Here is a 27,135-nt window from a genome sequence, read left to right as displayed (position 1 = left end):
AAATATGGCGACAGGTGTGGGTAATAATGGCCCGCCTGGCGCCCTCGTGCCGTAGAGAGGGGGAACGGGAGTAGGCGTGACACCTTGTGACTTTTGAGGACTGGACGAACACAGGAGACACACAGATTTATCATTAATTAACGAGTTAAATAATTAAATAAACCAACAGTAAGCATCCAGGCAATTGAACAATTAATGAACTCGTCTCATATCTTGAATAAATGTCTGCAATTGATGCAAAGCTAGTTTGAAAGGGCTTTGACATTTTCAGTCCTTTGCAAAACCAACAGCCACTTGAGATATTGAGTAGCAGCCAGAGACTCTGTATGTTTGTGCTGATAAGTCAAAAACGAGCTGCTATCTTCCACTGGAGAGTAACATTATAATCCATCACAGTCAACAGAGAAAAACACTGCCTGCATCTCTCCACAGCAACAGTCAAAACATGTCAGATTCACATCAGTATTGATAAGAGGAGCTGACCCAAGGTTTCCTAAACTCGGTCCTCGGGACCCCAAGGGGTTCACGTTTTGGTTTTGCCCTAGCACTGCACAGCACTACAAATCATCAATCTTTGAATCAGCTGTGTATTGTTAGGGCAAAAACCAAAAACGTGCACCCGTTGGGGTCCCGAGGACCAAGTTTGTGAAACGCTGAGCTAACCTAACATGTAGTAATGGGAACAGACTCAAGAAACATATAGAAACATGTTTATTGAATGCAGTCTGTGAGTAGCCTACAAGCATCTCTACATGCTCTCAATCTCAGTGAGCAACTCACTGCTTCCAGCAACTCACTGCTTGGTCCAACTGCTAGCTAAATATTTTATAAGCAGTTTGGTTGAATTTAATAACGTTTTCAGCCCAGCATTTTAAGTGGGCCTCGGCCGCCCCTATTCCACTCACACACCAAGAGAGAGCTATACACAACAGCTATTTATTATTACTTATACAGCAATACAAACAAATATTTCATTTTCATTGTTGAATTATTTATGCTGAAGTCCTCTTAGACCTCCATATGGCTCCTTGGTTCAGTAGCCAGACCCCCCACAGATGGCACAGAGATGCCAGGGCTGAGAGAGAGAGAGAGTGTCCAGGGTGGCATATTAGTCACATGCCACTTTCTACTAGAGAGAAGGAGAGATGAGGCTGGCATATGGCAACAGCTAGAACAGCTACTGGACAGAGTATAAACTTAGCTTTAAATCCCACAAAGATCATGCTAGTGTTATAGTCATAGACCAGCACCCAGAGAGAAAAAGCTCAATCTTTCCTAAAAGACTTTAGGCTCAGATGAATAGAATTCAGGTCTGTTCATTTATAGCCAGAAGAAGCAGTACAAAAAAAAGTGGCAAAGAGATCTCAAATGTGACTCGTTTCATGAAACAAGGCAGGAAAGTGTCACTACTTCACAGGAGAGCCATTTGAACATAAAAGTTTTATTAAATCAAAATGCGTTTTTTGGCAGAAATGCCTCCTGGAACGTGAACTTTCATGTGCCTTAATAACAAACGTGTATGCCATCTGTAAATACGAATAAAATTGTTAAATTATGAGCTTAGTTGGTTTAGCCACAGAAAAAGCAACCTTTCCGCTACCCATGATTGGCTGAGATAATGAATGGGCTGGACATGCCGAGAGTAGAGTTCGGATTGGTCTGCCATGTAGCACGCTTCTGTCTATTTGAGCTGGTCAGTATGTGTAGGTAATAGGGGTAAGATAGTCCAGTTAACTACATTTTCAGATATTACACATTTCTAATTTTGTCAGAAAGTCATTTTCATTTCAAGTTAAAGTATACTGTTAGCTAGCTAGTTAATGTTGGTTGGCTGGCTCACTAGCTAACGTTACGTGTATGATCTGTGTAGTAATATTATTCGTATCTCAGAGCCATTTGCTTTGCTAGTTATAACTTAATGTTAGCTAGCTAACATTTAAACTGGTTGGTTAGCTACCTGCAGTTTCATGCAGGGCAGTAATGTCATGAGTTGGGATTATGGTTTCTTATTTGCTAGCTAGCTAATCAAAAGATGCAAGTAACCATTTCAATAGAATGTTCATGATGTCACCATGACAACTGTTAAAAGATGTAGCTGGTAAATTCACTCTGGCCATCTACTCCGATTTCAGAGCACTCTTGTCTGAGTGTACCAGAGCGCAGAATAACTGACGAATTTACGAATGCTCAGCATCCGTCGAATATGGCCGGTGTCAGTAAACGTTGGCAAAAAAGTGTAAATTGTTGTCAGCAGCACAGTTGTAGTCGCCAATGCTCTGGATAACATAAAAACAGCCTAACCAGCTCTGCTAGGGTGAGTAAAATGGTCAGAGTGAGCTATTCTCTCGTTTGTATCTGGAAGTAGCTAGCAACCTAGCCAACGTTAGCCAGTTAGCTTCGGTGCTTGACTGCTGTTGTTAGGTCAGCTAGCTAACATTCCGTATATGATCTGTGTACTAATATTTTCCATATCTCAGAGCCATTTGCTTTGCTAGTTATAGCCTAATGTTAGCTAGCTAACATTGAACTTGGTTGGTTAGCTACCTGCAGATTCATGCAGGGTAGTGTCATGACATTACCCTCTTTGAGTACAGTGATCACCATCCCCCACTCTCTGCTTCTACAACCAGACTGCTGTGGTCAGAGGTCGTAAATTCCTCAGAAGACCCTGCCTCATGGCCACACAGTATTAGAGATAGGGTAAACTTTCACAGAGGACAAAGGAAATCCTTCCACCTCACAGAACTTGAGGTAAGAACACATTTCATGTTCCAGAGAAAGTGTAAAAGATCGGTGAAGAATCCAGCTACGAACTGGTCCGTTTGTCACAACTTGGGAAGCTCAAGAGAGACGGTGTGGCCACATTACCATAACGCTGTTTATATAATAGCCTCAGATATGAGGTTTACATCTAATTGTTGTATAAGATGAATGAGTGAGTATGATACTGTTTGTATAATGGTGTAATATGATTGTGGATTGTTTAATGAAGAAAAATACAATTCCCAATTGGATTTGAACTAAATCAGAGGACCGCCCCTGAGCCCAGTTAGGGTCAGACATCCTGGGACAGCCCTTTTCTGCCATTCCGAATAAAACCCAACTTTAAGAAATTATCGTCAGACAAAGCTTACCTCAATTACGAGATGGCTAAAAGTTGTAGAATCTTTTAACCATACCACGTGGTTAAACTCTTAGACTATCGATACCGACAGAATAAGAACAAGTCTTTGATATTGATTACTAGTCTGCAGCTAGGAATTCGGCATCATTAAACGCGAAGAACGACAACCGCCGAAACATCCATTCTATAACGAATGTCACATTGAACTATCCCCTCTAACCAAGACAGAGAGAGAGAGAGGGAGAGAGACGGACAATTCTACAAAAGAAAGACTTTTCACCAGCGATCAAGATGACACACTGAGCGTAAATATATTGATTGATTGCAATTGTTCTCGAATGAGTGCGCGTTCATGTGTAAGGGATTAGCATTTTAATTGTTATAATTAACTCTGTAGTGACTTCTTAGTCGACCCCCCATTGCCCCTTTGTCTAACAAGCCGCCATGCCGGTTCAGCCCACTAGGGCACATCCTATAATTTCATGTAACCATATTTACTGTTTGTTTATGCATTTCTGTGAATTACTTAGTTAGTAATAAATAAATGATTTAAGACAAGTGATGTATGGATGACTCATAGTGAAGACTGGGTTCGTGCAGATGACCAACAATTTACGACGTTTGGAATGAGACTAACGTGATGTAAAATAAATAAATCATTAATCAGAAGACTATTGATCAGATATGAAAATATCTGAAAGGTTATATTGGGAAATTATAACTTTGTAATCTGAATACTTTCCTTGGTGCCCCAACTTCCTAGTTAATTACAGTTACATGATTATTCAGTTTAATCGAGTAACTAATTACAGAGAATCTTTGATAAAACGAAGTCTTCAGTTTAATGATAGTAAAGACACGACAGTAGTAACGTCATGAGTTGGGATTATGGTTCATTGTTTAGCTAGCTAGCTACATGTCTTAACGAAAGACTCCAATATGTTACTGTGACAACTGTTGATAGCCAGAGCGAATTTACTAGCTAAGTCTATCTACTCCAAGTGCCAGAGCACAGAATAACTGATGAATTTACGAACGCTCAATACCCGTTGAATATGGCCGGTGCCAGTAAACATTGGCAAAAAAAGTGTAAATTGTTGCCAGCAGCACAGTTGTAGTCACCAATGCTCTGGATAACATAAAAACAGCGTAACCAGCTCTGCTAGGGCGAGTAAAATGGTCAGAGTGAGCTGTTCTCTCATTTGTGTCTGGAAGTAGCTAGCCAACGTTAGCCAGTTAGCTTGGGTGCTTAATTGCTGTTGTTAGGACAGAACGCTTGGATCAACCATACTCCTAGGCCTCACATTCGTATCTTTAAAGAGATGGGTAAAGCTTAAGAGGGTGTGAACGATGCTAAATGGGTGTGGACAAAGAGCTCTCCAGTAGGTGTACCAAAATATTCAAAGGCCATTTTCTCAAAAGTGAGGTCACAAGTTAATCAACTTTCAAAGCAGAATTACTTTCCCATTGTTCATCAACTGTAGTGTATGATATACCATTTTCTTGCTCAAATTTTGCTACATAAGACCGAATAGAGCCGGTCAGTCACATTGGTATTTTTACTTTCAATCATGTGACACTTCTCCTGATCACATCACTCACAGAAACCTTTCCTGTTACCAGTGTTGGTGTGCCCATCCCTCTCCCCCCACCCAATATTTGGGTGGACAGGGAGAGAGATGAAGGGGAAGATGATTGAACAGTGGGTAGAGTGGTGCTGCTGTTGAGATGTATGTTGCATTCCCAGAGTGCATTAATATGGCCGCCCTCCCTTACCTCCCACCCCCCATGTGACTCTGATTAATCCACTCTCCTGGTCCACCACAACCCCAGCCCTCCCAGCTCTCCAAGCCCACAGGCGCCTACAGCCCCCCACACCACCTGCCCCCATGGAAGGGATAAGGAGAGATGGAGAGTCCTCATCATTCATCTACCGCCATCAATGACAGCTTACTACTGACGAACACTTCCACATGTCCTGTGATCATATTAAAGCCTGTGTGTGAGCGGAACAGAGCTGTACAGTCTGTACTTGTTCCTAGGTACTGCAGAGTGGAGAGGTGGTGGAGTTAGTATTCAGAGGACAGCAGCACCGGCCTCTCTAGACAGACCTGGCTAGTGGAGCATAGAGAACACAGGCTCTGTGTGTGACTCATCAGACCTGGCAGATCCCCTGTCATGGGTCATTACTGGGAGGCTGCGAGGCATCCTTGTCTCCCCCCTTTGTCTCCCCTGCCCCTCTGTGACAGGCCACTGGGCAGTGGGCAAGGCCACATCTAACACTACCTCCAGCCTTCCCTAGAGTACCATCACACACTGACTGACTCCAACACTAGCTACAGGCCTCTCTACTGTTACAGAATAATACAGCTCTAGCCTCATTCCTGTTGGCTGTTTCATCGATAGGTATCACATTAATATTAACATTGTGGGAGAGGTGATCATTCCAGCCACACTGCCACTGTTATGAAGGAGTAGAAATGGGACTATATCTGCCTATGCCTTGTACATTGAGAGCTGATCGATCTAGCTGCTGTACCATAGAGGTGATGTGACAAAGAGGCTGAGTCTAACTAGCCTGTCTAGTTATACTGTAGGGCGTGGTTACCGTCAGGCGTGGTTAGCGTCATTCCATGTTGATATACACTGAGTGTACAAAACATTAGGAACATTAGGAACTTTCCATGACATAGACTGACCAGGTGAATCCAGGTGAAAGCTATGATCCCTTATTGATGTGCAGACACCACTAACACCACACACAACTAACTCTAATTACAGCACACTGTAGACACCACACACAACTAACACTAATTACAGCACACTGCAGACACCATACAACTAACTCTAATTACAGCACACTGTAGACACCACACACAACTAACACTAATTACAGCACACTGCAGACACCACACCACTAACACTAATTACAGCGCACTACAGACACCACACCACTAACTATAATTACAGCACACTTCAGACACCACACACCACTAACTCTAATTACAGCACACTGCAGACACGACACCACTAACACTAATTACTGCACACTGTAGACACCACACACCACTAACACTAATTACAGCACACTGCAGACACCACACACCACTAACACTAATTACAGCACACTGCAGACACCACACACCACTAACACTAATTACAGCACACTGCAGACACCACACACAACTAACACTAATTACAGCACACTGCAGACACCACACACCACTAACACTAATTACAGCACACTGCAGACACCACACCACTAACACTAATTACAGCACACTGCAGACACCACTAACACTAATTACAGCACACTGCAGACACCACACACCACTAACACTAATTACAGCACACTGCAGACACCACACACCACTAACACTAATTACAGTACACTGCAGACACCACACACAACTAACACTAATTACAGCACACTGTAGACACCACATCACTAACACTAATTACAGCACACACCACACCACTAACACTAATTACAGCACACTGCAGACACCACACACCACTAACTCTAATTACAGCACACTGCAGGCACCACACCACTAACACTAATTACAGCACACTGTAGACACCACACACCTCTAACACTAATCACAGCACACTGCAGGCACCACACCACTATTTACAGCACACTGCAGACAACACACCACACCATTAATTATAGCACACTGCAGACACCACACACCACACCACTAATTACAGCACACTGCAGACACCACACACCACACCACTAATTACAGCACACTGCAGACACCACTATCACTAATTACAGCACACTGCAGACACCACACATCACACCACTAATTACAGCACACTGCAGACACCACACACCACACCACTAATTACAGCACACTGCAGACACCACACACCACTAATTACAGCGCACTGCAGACACTACACCACTAATTACAGCACACTGTAGACACCACACACCACACCACTAATTAAAGCACACTGCAGACACCACACACCACTAATTACAGCACACTGCAGACACTACACCACTAATTACAGCACACTGTAGACACCACACACCACCCCACTAATTACAGCACACTGCAGACACCACACCACTAACTCTAATTACAACACACTGCAGACACCACACCACTAACTCTAATTACAGCGCACTGCAGACACCACACACCACTAACACTATTTAAAGCACACTGCAGACACCACACACCACACCACTAATTACAGCACACTGCAGACACCACTATCACTAATTACAGCACACTGCAGACACCACACACCACACCACTAATTACAGCACACTGCAGACACCACTATCACTAATTACAGCACACTGCAGACACCACACACCACACCACTAATTACTGCACACTGCAGACACCACACACCACACCACTAATTACAGCACACTGCAGACACCACACACCACTAATTACAGCACACTGCAGACACTACACCACTAATTACAGCACACTGTAGACACCACACACCACACCACTAATTACAGCACACTGCAGACACCACACACCACTAATTACAGCACACTGCAGACACTACACCACTAATTACAGCACACTGTAGACACCACACGCCACACCACTAATTACAACACACTGTAGACACCACACACCACTAACTCTAATTACAGCACACTGCAGGCACCACACCACTAACACTAATTACAGCACACTGTAGACACCACACACCACTAACTCTAATTACAGCACACTGCAGGCACCACACCACTAACACTAATTACAGCACACTGTAGACACCACACCACTAACACTAATTACAGCACACACCACACCACTAACACTAATTACAGCACACTGCAGACACCACACACCACTAACTCTAATTACAGCACACTGCAGGCACCACACCACTAACACTAATTACAGCACACTGTAGACACCACACACCTCTAACACTAATCACAGCACACTGCAGGCACCACACCACTATTTACAGCACACTGCAGACAACACACCACACCATTAATTATAGCACACTGCAGACACCACACACCACACCACTAATTACAGCACACTGCAGACACCACACACCACACCACTAATTACAGCACACTGCAGACACCACTATCACTAATTACAGCACACTGCAGACACCACACATCACACCACTAATTACAGCACACTGCAGACACCACACACCACACCACTAATTACAGCACACTGCAGACACCACACACCACTAATTACAGCGCACTGCAGACACTACACCACTAATTACAGCACACTGTAGACACCACACACCACACCACTAATTAAAGCACACTGCAGACACCACACACCACTAATTACAGCACACTGCAGACACTACACCACTAATTACAGCACACTGTAGACACCACACACCACCCCACTAATTACAGCACACTGCAGACACCACACCACTAACTCTAATTACAACACACTGCAGACACCACACCACTAACTCTAATTACAGCGCACTGCAGACACCACACACCACTAACACTATTTAAAGCACACTGCAGACACCACACACCACACCACTAATTACAGCACACTGCAGACACCACTATCACTAATTACAGCACACTGCAGACACCACACACCACACCACTAATTACAGCACACTGCAGACACCACTATCACTAATTACAGCACACTGCAGACACCACACACCACACCACTAATTACTGCACACTGCAGACACCACACACCACACCACTAATTACAGCACACTGCAGACACCACACACCACTAATTACAGCACACTGCAGACACTACACCACTAATTACAGCACACTGTAGACACCACACACCACACCACTAATTACAGCACACTGCAGACACCACACACCACTAATTACAGCACACTGCAGACACTACACCACTAATTACAGCACACTGTAGACACCACACGCCACACCACTAATTACAACACACTGTAGACACCACACACACCACACCACTAATTACAGCACACTGCAGACACCACACCACTAACTCTAATTACAACACACTGCAGACACCACACCACTAACTCTAATTACAGCGCACTGCAGACACCACACACCACTAACACTATTTAAAGCACACTGCAGACACCACACACCACTAAGACTATTTAAAGCACACTGCAGACACCACACCACTAAGACTATTTAAAGCACACTGTAGGCACCACACACCTCTAAGACTATTTAAAGCACACTGCAGGCACCACACCACTAAGACTATTTAAAGCACACTGCAGGCACCACTACCACCAACATACAGCCCACTGACTGAATGGATCCCTACACGTCCACACTCAGACCAAGGAAAGAGACACATCAGAAATTCAGGAAGCTTTCTCAAGCCATGCTGCTATTATGTATGAAATCAATGGTTGGCAGCACATTGCAGATCACATTGCAGACTGAATGCATACATTTTACATCCCATTCTCAGGCTGCCCACCAGACTTGGAGCTACTGTAAATCCACAATGAGCAGAGGCTCTGAACACGGGTTTGACTGTAGTCTAACATGACAGGCTATTAGATCCCCCTCTCAGGCTCATCTCAGAGACTCTGGTAGTGATTTCTGTCATAAGCCTTCTGGAAAGAGACATCCATTACACAGCTGAGCAACTCTGAGAAAACATTGTATGGTGATTGTGTCTAACATGGCAAAAATGTCAAATTAGAGAATTATACACATGAGGAGCATGACAGAGAGAGGGAGACGTTCTCTGCTCTCTGATGTCCTGAGGAGAATGGTGATGATAGTGAGGACTGAGTAGGAGTGACACTGGCCCTTTGATCATTGCTATAAGGACCTACAACATAGCTGTTTCTGAAGACAGTGTAGTGTTTATGATACAACCCTCTGGCATTACGCGTGGAGAAAAACAACTACTTAGGAGAAAGAAAAACTCATTGTAAAGATGCCTGCAGGACAAACATACCTGTCATTTCTGTGCTGCTGAACCATTCCAGCCCATTTTGATTCCTAACACTGTGGGCGACTGTACTGACGACACAGTGGAAAGATTGTCCCTATTACAGAACTAAAAGCGATAGAAACGTTCAGTGTAGTCTGACCATTTCCAGGTCAGTGGTTGAGATGAGAGTCTCCTTTCTCAAAGGCATTGGAGTTGTGATCTATTTTAACAGTATTTTATCCCGGCTAGCACAAATCCAGGCCTTCTCACAGTAGAGGGTCACACAGACAACACCCTCGCATGCTGTTACCCTGGGTGCCAAAACCAGCAGTGGTGGAAAAAGTACCCAATTGTCATACTTGAGTAAAAGTAAATATTACTTAATAGAAAATGACTAAAGTGAAAGTAACCCAGTAAAATCATACTTGAGTAAAAGTTTTAAAAAGTATTTGGTTTTAAATATACTTAAGTATCAAAAGTAAATGTAATTGCTAAAATATACTTCAGCATAAAAAGTAAAAGTATAAATCATTTTAAACTCCTTATATTAAGCAAATCAGATTTTTTTTTAATTTACAGATAGCCAGGGGCACACTCCACCACTCAGATATCATTTACAAATAAAGCATTTGCGTTTAGTGAGTCCGCCAGATCAGATGCATTAGGGATGACCAGGGATTTTCTCTTTAAGTGTGTGAATTAGACCATTTTACTGTCCTGCTAAGCATTCATAATGTAACGAGTACTTTTGGGTGTCAGGGAAAATGTATGGAGTAAAAAGTACATTCTTTTCTTTAGGAATGTAGTGGAGTAAAAGTAAAAGTCGACAAAAATATAAATAGTGAAGTAAAGTACAGATACCCCCAAAAAACTACTTATGTAGTACTTTAAAGTATTTTTATACCACTGAAAACCAGTTGCCCTGGAGAGGGCTTGGAGAGAGGCAAATATCCCCCCTGTGTCACGTTCGATGTATGGAGGAGACCAAGGCCCAGCGTAAGATGAATACATACTTCTTTAATGAAGAAACACTAAACAAACTTACAAAACAATAAACCGAATGTGCCGCTATATAATATAAGTGCAGACACAAGCAACTAATACATAGACAATAACCCACGAAATACCCAAGGAATATGGCTGCCTAAATATGGTTCCCAATCAGAGACAACGATAAACAGCTGCCTCTGATTGAGAACCAATCTAGGCAACCATAGACATACAAAACACCTAGATAGTAAACAACCACATAAACATACAAAACCCCTAGACAGTACAAAAAACACATATATCACCCATGTCACACCCTGACCTAACCAAAATAATAAAGAAAACAAAGAATACTAAGGTCAGGGCGTGACACCCTGAGAAGGTTAGGTCAGATCAGGAAGTTAGAGTTAGACCATCACTCACCACCAGAGAGAGAGGCCTCTTCCATGACACCACTCCTATCAGTCCAGACAGCAGCACCTGAAAGAGAGCAACGCTATAGGTCAGTGGAAGGGAAGAGAACACAGTACAACAGTTAGGATAACCAACATGGTCGTGAACAGTCCCCGCATGTGAGAGAAAGGGGAAAGACAGACATGGGTGCCAAGGCTTTCCGTATAGGTTCACTGTGGTGTGATCTTGGATTGTGATCATATCTCCTTGGTGTGAGTTGACACATCACAGTATCACAGTACATTTTTGAAACTTCATATCTGGTGTTCTATTAGCCTCCAGCATTCTGTTTCTCTACATTCTCTCTCCTTCACCCAACATTAACCAACAACACTCCCCCACCCACCTAGCTTCTCTCTCTCTCTCTCCATCCCCTCTCTCTTACACGCTAGCCTCTCTCTGAATCCCTAAGTTCAGCTGGAAAGCCATCAGACCTAGAGGCAGCCTTTCACTACCAAGGGCAAACCAATCCCCTCCATTGTTGTAGCCATCTTAACTTGTTTTAAGTCTTTGGCTGATACTCAAAAAGAGAAGAATGACTGAAAACACACTGAAGCAGACAGTGAGTGAAGTTGCGCATTGGAGAGCGCCTACTCCAATGCTGGCCACTCATTTCACGGCCAACACAGACTGCAAATGCCGCTTGTTTATGTCGCGAACTGTTTCAGACATTTTCCTGTTGCTAAAACCCTTCTAGCATACATCGCAGCCGTTACATAAGAATCACACGCGGGTAAAACATTTGGCATGGTTTATTATTAGAGTTGAAAGTTACTTTGTATCGCTGGCCTGAACTGCTTTGGAGAGTGAGCTTGGGTCACATCTGCATATTCTATCATTTGGGTTTTCTATGTAGAAGGGTATTTTCCTAATATCGCTATTCTTTGAATGTTTATGTGATATGATGTCCTAGTATTTGTGACATGTATTATGGAATGGCCATTTTCCATATTCCTTAGTTCCAGCTCACTTTCTGCACCTGTACATAAATACCACCATTTTGCTCCTGATTCCGTCAGACTACCGAGGGCTGTGCGCACGTTGATAAAACTGCCTGGGATCTAGCCTACTATCTTACAGAGCCCCAATGGATGTACAGGAAGAACATTATGGAGATGTTACATTTGCACAGTGTTATTCATATTTGACCCATTTTAGATGAGGGCTGAAGATCAGTGAGACTGGCAGGTCATTACTGTTTCAGATCAGGAGGATTGTTTATCTTGTCCAATCAAAAAGTGCTGAGTGACTTCCTGACTGCAGATTAGCAGTTGTAGATACAGCGTGCAGGAGCCAATACCTATCGTCTGCCAGAATGTACACGTTATCACTGTACCATGCCTACTGCCAACATAATTATGCATGTTTATGCCTACACGGTAAGATTTCTTTGTTTTGAACAGTGACAAAATCGAGGCAAGATGATTTTACATACTCAGTCATTTTAATTCTGAAGTGATAATTTGATGGAATCATTAAACATATTCTGCAAGTGACATAAATATGTTTCTTTCGGAAGCTTGGAGAGTGATGATAATTTCAAAGGCAGATGTCTAGCGAGATGTGAACACTCTCTATTTGCTCTCATTAATTATAGATCACGCATTCTGTTGCAACAGAGGAAGAGAGAGAGAGAGAGAGAGCATGAGAGAGAGAGAGAGAGAGAGAGAGCAAGAAGGAGGGAAGGAGGGAGCGAGAGATGGAGATAAGGGCTGTATCCCTGTAAATGCAGTCTGGTAGTAAATCTGTTCAGCAGTAAAAGCAGCCCAGGTCTGTGCCAGACAGCAGACACACAGAGATCAGCTCCCCTCTTCTGCTCCTGTCTTTAGCAGACACCTCTGGTACAGAGCAACACTGTAACCGTCTCACACACCTGATCTCCAAACAGCCCCAATCAACCTCTGATGCCACATAAAGAACCAGGGAGCACATGAATGGATGGCTATTACCGCGGCAACACAGTTAAGTTTCACTTTTCTTTCCATAGAGCTTAGTTGTCATGACACCCAGGGGACTCCCTCTTATCTCCAAGTTTCAATCTTACATCTCAGATGGTGGAGGAGAGGAAGGACAGGCTGGCTGCGTTAAGCCCTGCACCAGCCCTCTTCCAGGGGACGAAGGGAACATTCATTAGCTACCACTCTTAACTGGTGAGATATCAGTGGTAGAGTAGAGAATCCACTCAGCCTTGTCTCTACTCTGACAGCTGGTCATAAGGGGAAACTTCAGGAAGTTAGATGTCTGAGAGTGAAACAACTCTGGTCCCCTGGAGAAGGATAGTCAGGTAGGCTTTAGGGGCTAGTGGAGCTGCTAAACCCTGGGCTGAGGCTGGCTGGAGCAGAGGCTGTAGCTATGGTAGTCTCTGTCTGAGAGGTGATATGGAGAGGGCTGCCTGTGATAGCTTTGTGTCAATCACGCAGGGATTTCTCTCTCTCTGCTGCACTGGGAAAAGGATTAAGACACTTTACCACGGTAGTCACTGAGGCCTGGCCACCTATTCAGCTCAACTCACCAGTCTGGAAAAGCTCCCCTTCTTTTACTTCTGCCCTGCTGCAATTTATACACACCGTGGGCTTTGTGTTCAAAACGGGACACCCAAATTATCTAATCAATTATTCTCATTCTCAACTGACTGTTATCAACACAAACAAACGTATTCTCTGAAAGGAGCAAATGATCCATGAAATACCCACATCTGCTCTCAATAACTACACAGTATCAGGGCCATCGATTCCTGCATCCTACCATGAAAGGCTTCTGTATTGAGATGGCTTCCAATCAGACTCCTGTTGTTTAGTGTTGCCTATCATCAGGAGAGAATAGCCTCTCTCTTCTCTCTCTCCCACATCTGGCTGCACGACATGGTCCCTACAGTGTATAGCTTACCATCCAGAGATAAATACGACAACCACCTTTAACCACACAAAACAAAGCACAGCATTTACATATAGCCACCAACAGACACACTGGCTACACTCATGACTATCAACTGAGCCAACAACTCTGGCGTGTAGAACACATACATATGCACACCGAGACAAAATGGCTACTGAAATGGGATGAAAGAGGGGTCTAAACTTTCCAAGCAACTCATCACAGGTTGTGCCACACAGAGACATGAAAGAATGTACTGCACTCTGACAGCCACGCACACACGAACGAACACACGCACGCACGCACGGACGAACACACACACACACACACACACACACACACACACACACACACACACACACACACACACACACACACACACACACACACACACACACACACACACACACACACACAGCATAACAACCCTAATGTTCTGAACAGTACACATCGTGATCAATCATAAGCCTTCCACAACACAAGTATCTGATATCACAACCATGTATTTTATTTGCCGTCCACCAACTGAACAGAAAAGTCAAACTATGTTTTTCAGAAGACAAAACCCAATAAGCCCTCCTAGATCCCTCGGTCAGAATGTCATTGACCCCAAAGCCCTTTCTCCTGTCTGACTGATCCCCCCCGGCCACATTCCAGTCCGGAGCGTTTATGTACGCTGCAGCCTGTACACACTCTTACACACCTACACACCCATACACACTCCTACTCCTACACACTCCTATACCTGGCTGCGGAAAATCCAGGCTGGAGTTGCTTTGATCTCATGGATATAGAGAGTTTACGCCCCAATCTAAATTGACCAGAATGAGCACTTTAATCCCAATTCAGAGATGAGCTCAGACGACACAAATTCCGGTACACTTTTAACCGTTTCTCAGGGCATTATGTTGGCCTTAAAAAATAAACATGGTTTCCATCTCAAATTCACACACACACAAGAGTCTGGATCTGAGAGAGCATTCAGTGAGGCTGTAAAATGGAGCATGACATCACCAGGAGATTGAGGAGGTTAACGTTAATAAGCACATAGAAGATGAATTCTACCATCACAGTGAACCTTTAGTCTGATGACAGCATGAGCAGTTCTGTTCTGACCTTCAGAAGTCCTTCTCTGCTGATGTTTTATGAATGGGGGTGAGAGGTGTGTGCTCTCACTCGAACTCCTCTCGCTGTCTTCCATCCTTCTCTAGTGCCTCTTGAGAATACGGCAAGAACATTAGTACTGCTGTCTACGTAAACTACAGCCCTGAACAGCTCCCTCAACCCTTTGTCCAGGGAGGCTTCTACTTTTTTACTGAGACTGCATGTCTATGTGATGGGGAATGGGACTGTCCAAGACAAAGGCACAGCTATTGGAAATTAAGCTTTAATACTGGGGTTCCCAAACTTTTTTACTCAGGCCCCCCTTACAGCATTGGGGAACATCCACACTACACGCTCGCAAGCCACGCCGATTTCTATGGGCACAAGCACTGATCATGACATAAACTGTTCACACCCCTCTTGTTGGTGGAGAGAACATTTAGCAGGTTTAAAGCTCATTTTCTTGCAATAATATACATTTTGCCATGTCTAATGTGTATTCGTGTGACTCAAAAATTACAACAAAATCTATGGGCTAAAAAACCTAGATAAACAACGTGAACTGACATAGGCTAGTTGATCTGGACATTTCTGACAAGTCATAAATAGCTCTGTAAGGTATGAAATGACTGCCAGGACAAGAGGAAAACTGATGATGCACTACTCAATTTAGAAATTTCACCTTGTCGGCTGATCAAACAGAAAATGATTAATTCAAACGAGGTTTAATGAAAATTCAATCAGGAAAACAATAGTTTAAACCCCATGTCTCTACAATATATGCTTAAAAAGTAATCAACGATTTACTCTCAGAATCTAGTATGTTTGGAGTGAATGGAATGTCATCACAGGCATGATCAAAAAGTGGTCACTGCTCAGTAGAACTCTGTGGCGCTCTGTGGCGCTGCGGAGCACCGCAGCAGAACTGCGTTACTTTCGAACATCAACTGACAAGCTAACTAGTGGCTGCAGGTTCGTGAGCAATTTTCCTGGAGGTGAAAATGACGACGGTATCAAGTTGATTTTGATTGGTCCAACCAGTGGAAACGCCTCAAAGTTGTACCACCTCACAACGCCAAATATGGAAGAGATACATCCAAGAGCAGCACAGTCTAAACTAGCAACAGTCACAGCAAATTAACATTCTTATTTTATCAACACTGTCAAGTACACGTATATTAAGGTTATAATATTGTAGAAAACAATCTAATGATTTATTCTATGTAATTTATAATGACATAAGGCAAAGAAAACAACGTTTTGACATCAACGTCGTAGCACCCTCTTGAACTGCCCATTTTTCTCTACATTCTACAGCATTGAGAAAAGCCTTGTGCGCTCTACTATCAAAGTTGAAAGTCGGGAATTAGTTCCTTTTTTATATACCGTACTAGTAAAAAGTTTGGACACACCTACTCATTCAAGGGTTTTTCTTTATTTTTACTATTTTCTACATTGACGACATAAAAACTATGAAATAACACACTTGGAATCATGTAGTAAGCAAAAAAGTGTTAAACAAATCAAAATATATTTGAGATTCTTCAAAGTAGCCACCCTTTGCCTTTAGACTTTAGACACTCTTGGCATTCTCTCAACCAGCTTCATTAGGAATGCTTTTTCAACAGTCTTGAAGGAGTTCCCACATATGCTGAGCACTTGTTGGCTGCTTTTCCTTCACTCTGCAGTCCAACTCATCCCAAACCATCTCAATTGGGTTGATGTCGGGGGATTGTGGAGGCCAGGTCACCTGATAGCACTACATCACTACATCACTCTCCTTCTTGGTGAAATAGCCCTTACACAGCCTGGAGGTGTGTTGGGTCATTGTCCTGTTAAAAATTAAAAATAGTCTCACTAAGTGCAAACCAGATGGGATGGTGTATCGCTGCAGAATGCTGTGGCAGCCATTCTGGTTAAGTGTGCCTTGAATTCTAAATAAATCACCAACAGTCACAAGCAAAGCACCCCCACACCACCACCTTCATGCATCACGGTGGGAACCACACATCCAGAAATTTTCCATTTGCCTTCTCTGCGTCTCACAAAGACACGGCGGTTGGAATCAAAAATCTCACATTTGTACTCATCAGACCAAAGGACAGATGTCTACCGTTCTAATGTTCATTGCTAGTGTTTCTTGGCCCAAGCAAGTCTCTTCTTATTATTGGTGTCCTTTAATAGTGGTTTCTTTGCAGCAATTCGACCACGAAGGCCTGATTAACTGAACAGTTGATGTTGGGATGTGTCTGTTACTTGAACTCTGTGAGGCATTTATTTGGGCTGCAATCTGAGGTGCAGTTAACTCTAATGAACTTATCATCTGCAGCATAGGTAACTCTGGGGCTTCCTTTCCTGTGGCGATCCTCAAGAGAGACAGTTTCATCATAGCCCTTGATGGTTTTTGCGACTGCACTTGAAGAAATTTACATTTTCCCTGTTGACTGAGCTTCATGTCTTAAAGTAGTGATAGACTGTCATTTCTCTTTTGCTTATTTGAGCTGTTCTTGCCATAACATGGACTTGGTCTTTTACAAAATAGGGCTATCTTCTGTATACCACCCCTACCTTGTCACAACACAAATGATTGGCTCAAACGCATTTAGAAGGAAATAAATTCCACAATTTAACTTTTAACAAGGCACACCTGTTAATTGAAATGCATTCCAGGTGACTACCTCATGAAGCTGGGTGGCTGCTTTGAAAAATCTAAAATCTTTTTTGGTTACTACATGATTCCATATGTGTTACTTCATAGTTTTGAAAATAGAGAAACATAAAGAAAAACCCTGGAATGAGTAGGTGTGACTAAACGTTTGACTGGCACGGTATATATTTGGGTCAGTTATATATATATATATATATATATATACAGTATATACCTACACACTGTTATACACCTACACACCCCTACCCTCCACATGTCCTTTACATTGCAGGACACAACTCTGGACCCTCTTAAAGAGCTAACCTCAAAGCAGTGAAAGCTCTATTCTCATCCCCCAGCCCAGAGCCCACTACTATTAATGATGTGTTCTTCCAGGCTGTCCCATTAGTACTGTTATGATAACTGACCCTGAGCTGACTGTGGGAGGTGGAGAAGGGGGGGGCAGTGATTACAGCACCCTATACCCCCAGGCATCAGTGGAGAACAGGGATAATCACAAGGAGCATGCCCCCTGCAGTCACTGGCCTGTCCCAGAGGTCACTGCTCTCTCTCTCTCTGTCACACAGAGATTGGCATGGTGTTGATGAGGCTGTAATGATGAAACGGTGGATGGGGACGGCAGGGGTAGGGATGGAGAGGGCTGTTGGAATGCTGTAGGGGCTGTGGTTATGGTTTACAGCATAACAACATAAGAGTGGACATTATCAACCTCCCCTCTCACCCGACTGTCCACCCTCCCTGTGCCTCACATACAGTGTCTTGCGAAAGTATTCGGCCCCCTTGAACTTTGCGACCTTTTGCCACATTTCAGGCTTCAAACATAAAGATATAAAACTGTATTTTTTTGTGAAGAATCAACAACAAGTGGGACACAATCATGAAGTGGAACGACATTTATTGGATATTTCAAACTTTTTTAACAAATCAAAAACTGAAAAATTGGGCGTGCAAAATTATTCAGCCCCTTTACTTTCAGTGCAGCAAACTCTCTCCAGAAGGTCAGTGAGGATCTCTGAATGATCCAATGTTGACCTAAACGACTAATGATGATAAATACAATCCACCTGTGTGTAATCAAGTCTCCGTATAAATGCACCTGAGACTGGGACGGAGATTTGTCTTCCAACAAGACAATGATCCAAAACATAAAGCAAAATCTACAATGGAATGGTTCAAAAATAAACATATCCAGGTGTTAGAATGGCCAAGTCAAAGTCCAGACCTGAATCCAATCGAGAATCTGTGGAAAGAACTGAAAACTGCTGTTCACAAATGCTCTCCATCCAACCTCACTGAGCTCGAGCTGTTTTGCAAGGAGGAATGGGAAAAAATGTCAGTCTCTCGATGTGCAAAACTGATAGAGACATACCCCAAGCGACTTACAGCTGTAATCGCAGCAAAAGGTGGCGCTACAAAGTATTAACTTAAGGGGGCTGAATAATTTTGCACGCCCAATTTTTCAGTTTTTGATTTGTTAAAAAAGTTTGAAATATCCAATAAATGTCGTTCCACTTCATGATTGTGTCCCACTTGTTGTTGATTCTTCACAAAAAAAATACAGTTTTATATCTTTATGTTTGAAGCCTGAAATGTGGCAAAAGGTCGCAAAGTTCAAGGGGGCCGAATACTTTCGCAAGGCACTGTAATGCCCTGCCCCCATTCAGCATTGGGGCCCCTCACTGTGGACGGGGCTCAGTCAATCCCACTAAAACAAGGCAGACGACAATGATAAACCATGTCATCTGCAATCACCTGCATGATAATAACACACTGGCTGCCAGTGGAAGATGGTTGCTTTCTAATAAAGTCTCCACAGGGCTGGTAAACATCACACAGAGCAGCGTGCATCATGGATTCTATGTTTCTAACGGCTTTTATTTCATCTCATTCATTCATGCAAGACCCCCTGCCCCCATCAAAGCACACATTACTCTGAGTGAAGGTCTTAAAATCTGGGCATTTCACATACATCCGGCCACCAAGACCAATGGGAAGAAGGGACCAACCGACAGACAGCCAGGTTTCCTAGGCAACCACCCGCCGGCCACTTGCCAAGATCTATAATGATTTTCCATCAACCTCAAAGCTGTGGGGGGTGCGCGAAATCTCACTCCCATCCAATGTGATGCAAGCACCCAAACTCATCAGAGAGAGAAAGAGAGAGACACACACACATACACAAACACACACACTCACACACAAACACATCACAGCCCTGTTACAGATTCCATACACAGCTATCACATTTAGGATGTAATGAGGCAATAGTCTTTTGTATTGCTTCCACACCTATTAGAGTGTGATAAGGTGATTCTGGAACTGCTTTGTGACATGACATATCGCAGGGGGAAAGTGAGGTGCATGTGAACCATCTCCTCCCAGTGTGAAGCTTACTGAGAGTCTCACACCACCTGTGGTTGAGCTGTCCATCTGGAGCGAGTGGAGCTTGGTATTATGATGCTCCCTGACCTCTGACCCCTGTGTTATGATGTTCTGTTCCATCAAGACAGATTGCACTCTGTGTTATTGTCTTTGTCATCTGTGAAATCATGTTTTTCTGCTGATTACGTCATCAGGTAAAGTGCTGCTCTCTCTGATTGTTCACACTACTCTTACTGCCTTCTGGGTCACCTGGTAAGTCCAAGGTCACTGGTCCAGCCCTGGGCAGCATGGTGGACAGCAGGTGGTCTAGAGTGGGCTCCTGTCCAATAGAAACCTGCGGCTTAAAAAGGAGGCCATGCCAGCACGGTGAAGACGTAGCAGTAGGACTCTCCTGGGTTATCAGATCATATACCAGTATGATGTTCTTTACTACCTCTACCTCCTACCTCCTCCTGAGACTGTCATCTTCAATAGTCATGGTGTTTAGCTACTGAGCTCTAGTGGTTGGGGCTTCCTGGCTAAGTGTTTTTCCTCTCACCTACAAGGCAAAACCCTGGTTATACAAGGTCGATCAGGGCTCTTGAAACCTGTTCCTGGAAAGCTACCCTCCTGTTGGTTTTCAATCCAACCCCAGTTGTAACCGACCTGATTCATCTTATCAACCAGCTAATTATGAGAATCAGGTGCGCTAGATTGGAATCAGGTGCGCTAGATTGGAATCAGGTGCGCTAGATTGGAATCAGGTGGGCTAGATTGGAATCAGATGGGCTAGATTGGAATCAGGTGGGCTAGATTGGAATCAGGTGCGCTAGATTGGAATCAGGTGCGCTAGATTGGAATCAGGTGGGCAAGATTGGAATCAGGTGGGCAAGATTGGAATCAGGTGCGCTAGATTGGAATCAGGTGCGCTAGATTGGAATCAGGTGCGCTAGATTGGAATCAGGTGGGCTAGATTGGAATCAGGTGGGCTAGATTGGAATCAGGTGCGCTAGATTGGAATCAGGTGCGCTAGATTGGAATCAGGTGCGCTAGATTGGAATCAGGTGGGCAAGATTGGAATCAGGTGGGCTAGATTGGAATCAGGTGGGCTAGATTGGAATCAGGTGCGCTAGATTGGAATCAGGTGGGCTAGATTGGAATCAGGTGGGCTAGATTGGAATTAGGTGGTCTAGATTGGGGTTGAAGCGAACCTACAGGATGGAGCCCTGCAGTAGATAATGTGTTTTCATAATCTACCATCATACAAGCTCAGCATATATTCAACACAAACTGATATTCTTTCCATCCAACATTCAGTTTCCATCCAACATTCAGTTTCCATCCAACATTCAGTTTCCATCTAACATTCAGTTTCCTGGCCACACACAGGCGTTGAAGAGCTTGTGCATCTCTTACTGCCTCTTCTACTGTAACAGTTAATACACTCTCCTCTCATATATCTTTGGCTAGGAAAAAGCTTACTAAAAACATTCCCTTCCTTGCCCAACTGTCATTCAGCATGTGTGTATGTGTGTGTGTGTGTGTGTGTGTGTATGTGTGTGTGTATGTGTGTGTGTGTGTGTGTGTGTGTGTGTGTGTGTGTGTGTGTGTGTGTGTGTGTGTGTGTGTGTGTGTGCGTGCGTGCATGTATGAGTGTGTGTGTGTGTGTGTGTGTGTGCGTGCGTGCATGTATGAGTGTGTGTGTGTGTGTGTGTGTAAATCTTGTAGAGAGTAGCTGCTGAGCCTATGTATATCCAGGGCTGAATTGGATGTGTCAGGAGAAACTCACCGCCCCGCCTTAATTAAATGGAGCAGTCTAGTAATTAAATGGATGTCTAAGTGAGGCCTGCTTTAAAAGGGGTGACACTCTTGATGTCTACTGCCTCTGTGTGATCAGTGGAGAGCCCACAGCCAGGGATGAGGCTGGAGTTGCTTTCATCTCCTGAATGTGGAGAGCTTACACTCCTATCTAGTCAATCAGCGTGAGCACTTTAATCCCAATTCAGAGATGAGCTCGGATGACACAATTTTGAGCAAACATCTTGTAACCCCAAATTCCGGTACACTTTTAACCGTTTCTCAGGGCATTATGTTGGCCGTAAAAAAGAAACATGGTTTCCATCTCAAATTCACACACACAAGAGTCTGGATCTGAGAGAGCATTCAGTGAGGCTGTAAAATGGAGCATGACATCACCAGGAGATTGAGGAGGTTAACGTTAATAAGCACATAGAAGATGAATTCTACCATCACAGTGAACCTTTAGTCTGATGACAGCATGAGCAGTTCTGTTCTGACCTTCAGAAGTCCTTCTCTGCTGATGTTTTATGAATGGGGGTGAGAGGTGTGTGCTCTCACTCGAACTCCTCTCGCTGTCCTCCATCCTTCTCTAGTGCCTCTTGAGAATACGGCAAGAACATTAGTGCTGCTGTCTACGTAAACTACAGCCCTGAACAGCTCCCTCAACCCTTTGTCCAGGGAGGCTTCTACTTTTTACTGAGACTGCATGTCTATGTGATGGGGAATGGGACTGTCCAAGACAAAAGAAAAGCTATAGACAATGGTGCTCTAAAAGATAGCTTGGTTTACCCCTCTTCCTTCTACTACAATAATCTCTCTCTCTCTCTCTCTCTCTCTCTCTATCCCTCTCTCTCTCTCTCTCTCTCTCTCTCTCTCTCTCCCTCTCCATTTCTCCCCTCCCCCAGCCCCTTCCCATATCCCTCCACTTTAGGCACCTTGTCGTCATTGCCATGGAAACAGGGGGACAACAGTAGGTTGTAAGGCAATGACTGGGGGCTGGGCATCTCAGTCTCTCTGCCCCACTCATCATTATTTCGTCTTATCCCTCTTCTTCCTCTCTCTCTCTGTCGTTTACTCACATATCAAATCATTCTCTCCGTCCACCAATTCCTGCTGAATCAACTCCAACAAGAGAAGCGATTGGTGATCAAATTAAGAAGTTAGTCTGCTTTTGTCTAATTGCAAAAATACTTCATTGTGGAAACTACCGATCAGCATTAACAAGTGATAGCCTAAATAGATTTCCTTGGAGCGTTTTACACATACAGGTAAATTAAGATCTAAACAAAAAGCTCCAGAATTCAGAAATATTCCTTTAGAATCCTGTATGTCTAAAATCTTCTCTGATCATGCAAATCAAATCAAATCAAATCAAATTTTATTTGTCACATACACATGGTTAGCAGATGTTAATGCGAGTGTAGCGAAATGCTTGTGCTTCTAGTTCCGACAATGCAGTAATAACCAACAAGTAATCTAACTAACAATTTCAAAACTACTGTCTTGTACACAGTGTGAGGGGATAAAGAATATGTACATAAGGATATATGAATGAGTGATGGTACAGAGCAGCATAGGCAGATACAGTAGATTGTATCGAGTACAGTATATACATATGAGATGAGTATGTAAACAAAGTGGCATAGTTAAAGTGGCTAGTGATACATGTATTACATAAGGATACAGTCGATGATATAGAGTACAGTATATACGTATGCCTATGAGATGAATAATGTAGGGTAAGTAACATTATATAAGGTAGCATTGTTTAAAGTGGCTAGTGATATATTTACATCATTTCCCATCAATTCCCATTATTAAAGTGGCTGGAGTTGAGTCAGTGTCAGTGTGTTGGCAGCAGCCACTCAATGTTAGTGGTGGCTGTTTAACAGTCTGATAGCCTTGAGATAGAAGCTGTTTTTCAGTCTCTCGGTCCCAGCTTTGATGCACCTGTACTGACCTCGCCTTCTGGATGATAGCGGGGTGAACAGGCAGTGGCTCGGGTGGTTGATGTCCTTGATGATCTTTATGGCCTTCCTGTGACATCGGGTGGTGTAGGTGTCCTGGAGGGCAGGTAGTTTGCCCCCGGTGATGCGTTGTGCAGACCTCACTACCCTCTGGAGAGCCTTACGGTTGAGGGCGGAGCAGTTGCCGTACCAGGCGGTGATACAGCCCGCCAGGATGCTCTCGATTGTGCATCTGTAGAAGTTTGTGAGTGCTTTTGGTGACAAGCCAAATTTCTTCAGCCTCCTGAGGTTGAAGAGGCGCTGCTGCGCCTTCTTCACAATGCTGTCTGTGTGAGTGGACCAATTCAGTTTGTCTGTGATGTGTATGCCGAGGAACTTAAAACTTGCTACCCTCTCCACTACTGTTCCATCGATGTGGATAGGGGGGTGTTCCCTCTGCTGTTTCCTGAAGTCCACAATCATCTCCTTAGTTTTGTTGACGTTGAGTGTGAGGTTATTTTCCTGACACCACACTCCGAGGGCCCTCACCTCCTCCCTGTAGGCCGTCTCGTCGTTGTTGGTAATCAAGCCTACCACTGTTGTGTCGTCCGCAAACTTGATGATTGAGTTGGAGGCGTGCGTGGCCACGCAGTCGTGGGTGAACAGGGAGTACAGGAGAGGGCTCAGAACGCACCCTTGTGGGGCCCCAGTGTTGAGGATCAGCGGGGAGGAGATGTTGTTGCCTACCCTCACCACCTGGGGGCGGCCCGTCAGGAAGTCCAGTACCCAGTTGCACAGGGCGGGTTCGAGACCCAGGGTCTCGAGCTTGATGACGAGCTTGGAGGGTACTATGGTGTTGAATGCCGAGCTGTAGTCAATGAACAGCATTCTCACATAGGTATTCCTCTTGTCCAGATGGGTTAGGGCAGTGTGCAGTGTGGTTGAGATTGCATCGTCTGTGGACCTATTTGGGCGGTAAGCAAATTGGAGTGGGTCTAGGGTGTCAGGTAGGGTGGAGGTGATATGGTCCTTGACTAGTCTCTCAAAGCACTTCATGATGACGGAAGTGAGTGCTACGGGGCGGTAGTTGTTTAGCTCAGTTACCTTAGCTTTCTTGGGAACAGGAACAATGGTGGCCCTCTTGAAGCATGTGGGAACAGCAGACTGGTATAGGGATTGATTGAATATGTCCAAAAACACACCGGCCAGCTGGTCTGCGCATGCTCTGAGGGCGCGGCTGGGGATGCCGTCTGGGCCTGCAGCCTTGCGAGGGTTAACACGTTTAAATGTCTTACTCACCTCGGCTGCAGTGAAGGAGAGACCACAAGTTTTCGTTGCAGGCCGTGTCAGTGGCACTGTATTGTCCTCAAAGCGGGCAAAAAAGTTATTTAGTCTGCCTGGGAGCAGGACATCCTGGTCCGTGACTGGGCTGGATTTCTTCCTGTAGTCCGTGATTGACTGTAGACCCTGCCACATGCCTCTTGTGTCTGAGCCGTTGAATTGAGATTCTACTTTGTCTCTGTACTGACGCTTAGCTTGTTTGATAGCCTTGCGGAGGGAATAGCTGCACTGTTTGTATTCGGTCATGTTACCAGACACCTTGCCCTGATTAAAAGCAGTGGTTCGCGCTTTCAGTTTCACACGAATGCTGCCATCAATCCACGGTTTCTGGTTAGGGAATGTTTTAATCGTTGCTATGCGAACGACATCTTCAACGCACGTTCTAATGAACTCGCACACCGAATCAGCGTATTCGTCAATGTTGTTGTCTGACGCAATACGAAACATGTCCCAGTCCACGTGATGGAAGCAGTCTTGGAGTGTGGAGTCAGCTTGGTCGGACCAGCGTTGGACAGACCTCAGCGTGGGAGCCTCTTGTTTTAGTTTCTGTCTGTAGGCAGGGATCAACAAAATGGAGTCGTGGTCAGCTTTTCCGAAAGGGGGGCGGGGCAGGGCCTTATATGCGTCGCGGAAGTTAGAGTAACAATGATCCAAGGTCTTTCCACCCCTGGTTGCGCAATCGATATGCTGATAAAATTTGGGGAGTCTTGTTTTCAGATTAGCCTTGTTAAAATCCCCAGCTACAATGAATGCAGCCTCCGGATAAATGGTTTCCAGTTTGCAAAGAGTCAAATAAAGTTCATTCAGAGCCAACGATGTGTCTGCTTGGGGGGGGATATATACGGCTGTGATTATAATCGAAGAGAATTCTCTTGGTAGATAATGCAGTCTACATTTGATTGTGAGGAATTCTAAATCAGGTGAACAGAAGGATTTGAGTTCCTGTATGTTTCTTTCATCACACCATGTCACGTTAGTCATAAGGCATACGCCCCCGCCCCTCTTTTTACCAGAAAGATGTTTTTTCCTGTCTGCGCGATGCGTGGAGAAACCTGTTGGCTGCACCGCTTCGGATAGCGTCTCTCCAGTAAGCCACGTTTCCGTGAAGCAAAGAACGTTACAGTCTCTGATGTCCCTCTGGAATGCTACCCTTGCTCGGATTTCATCAACCTTGTTGTCAAGAGACTGGACATTGGCAAGAAGAATGCTAGGGAATGGTGCACGATGTGCCCGTCTCCGGAGTCTGACCAGAAGACCGCCTCGTTTCCCTCTTTTTCGGAGTAGTTTTTTTGGGTCGCTGCATGGGATCCACTCCGTTGTCCTGTTTGTAAGGCAGAGCACAGGATCCGCGTCGCGAAAAGCGTATTCTTGGTCGTACTGATGGTGAGTTGACGCTGATCTTATATTCAGTAGTTCTTCTCGACTGTATGTGATGAAACCTAAGATGACCTGGGGTACTAATGTAAGAAATAACACGTAAAAAAACAAAAACCTGCATAGTTTCCTAGGAACGCGAAGCGAGGCAGCCATCTCTGTCGGCGCCGGAAGATTCATGCACTGACGAGTGTG

The 27,135-nt window shown here is 44.3% G+C and overlaps 1 protein-coding gene across 2 annotated transcripts in view; it reads right to left on the bottom strand.

The window, feature by feature from the left end:
* LOC139384904 (protein ENTREP2-like) overlaps positions 1-27,135 on the bottom strand; it is a 143,314-nt gene that overhangs the window by 63,576 nt on the left and 52,603 nt on the right. For both annotated transcript variants that reach the window (XM_071129805.1, XM_071129804.1), the window contains exon 2: positions 11,443-11,499. In XM_071129805.1, the coding sequence (XP_070985906.1) occupies positions 11,443-11,499 (57 nt within the window). The remainder of the gene's footprint in view (positions 1-11,442; positions 11,500-27,135) is intronic.

This window comes from Oncorhynchus clarkii, chromosome 26, assembly GCF_045791955.1.
Source record: "Oncorhynchus clarkii lewisi isolate Uvic-CL-2024 chromosome 26, UVic_Ocla_1.0, whole genome shotgun sequence".
Taxonomy (NCBI): Eukaryota; Metazoa; Chordata; class Actinopteri; order Salmoniformes; family Salmonidae; genus Oncorhynchus; species Oncorhynchus clarkii.
This window is presented reverse-complemented; position numbering and strand designations above follow the sequence as displayed.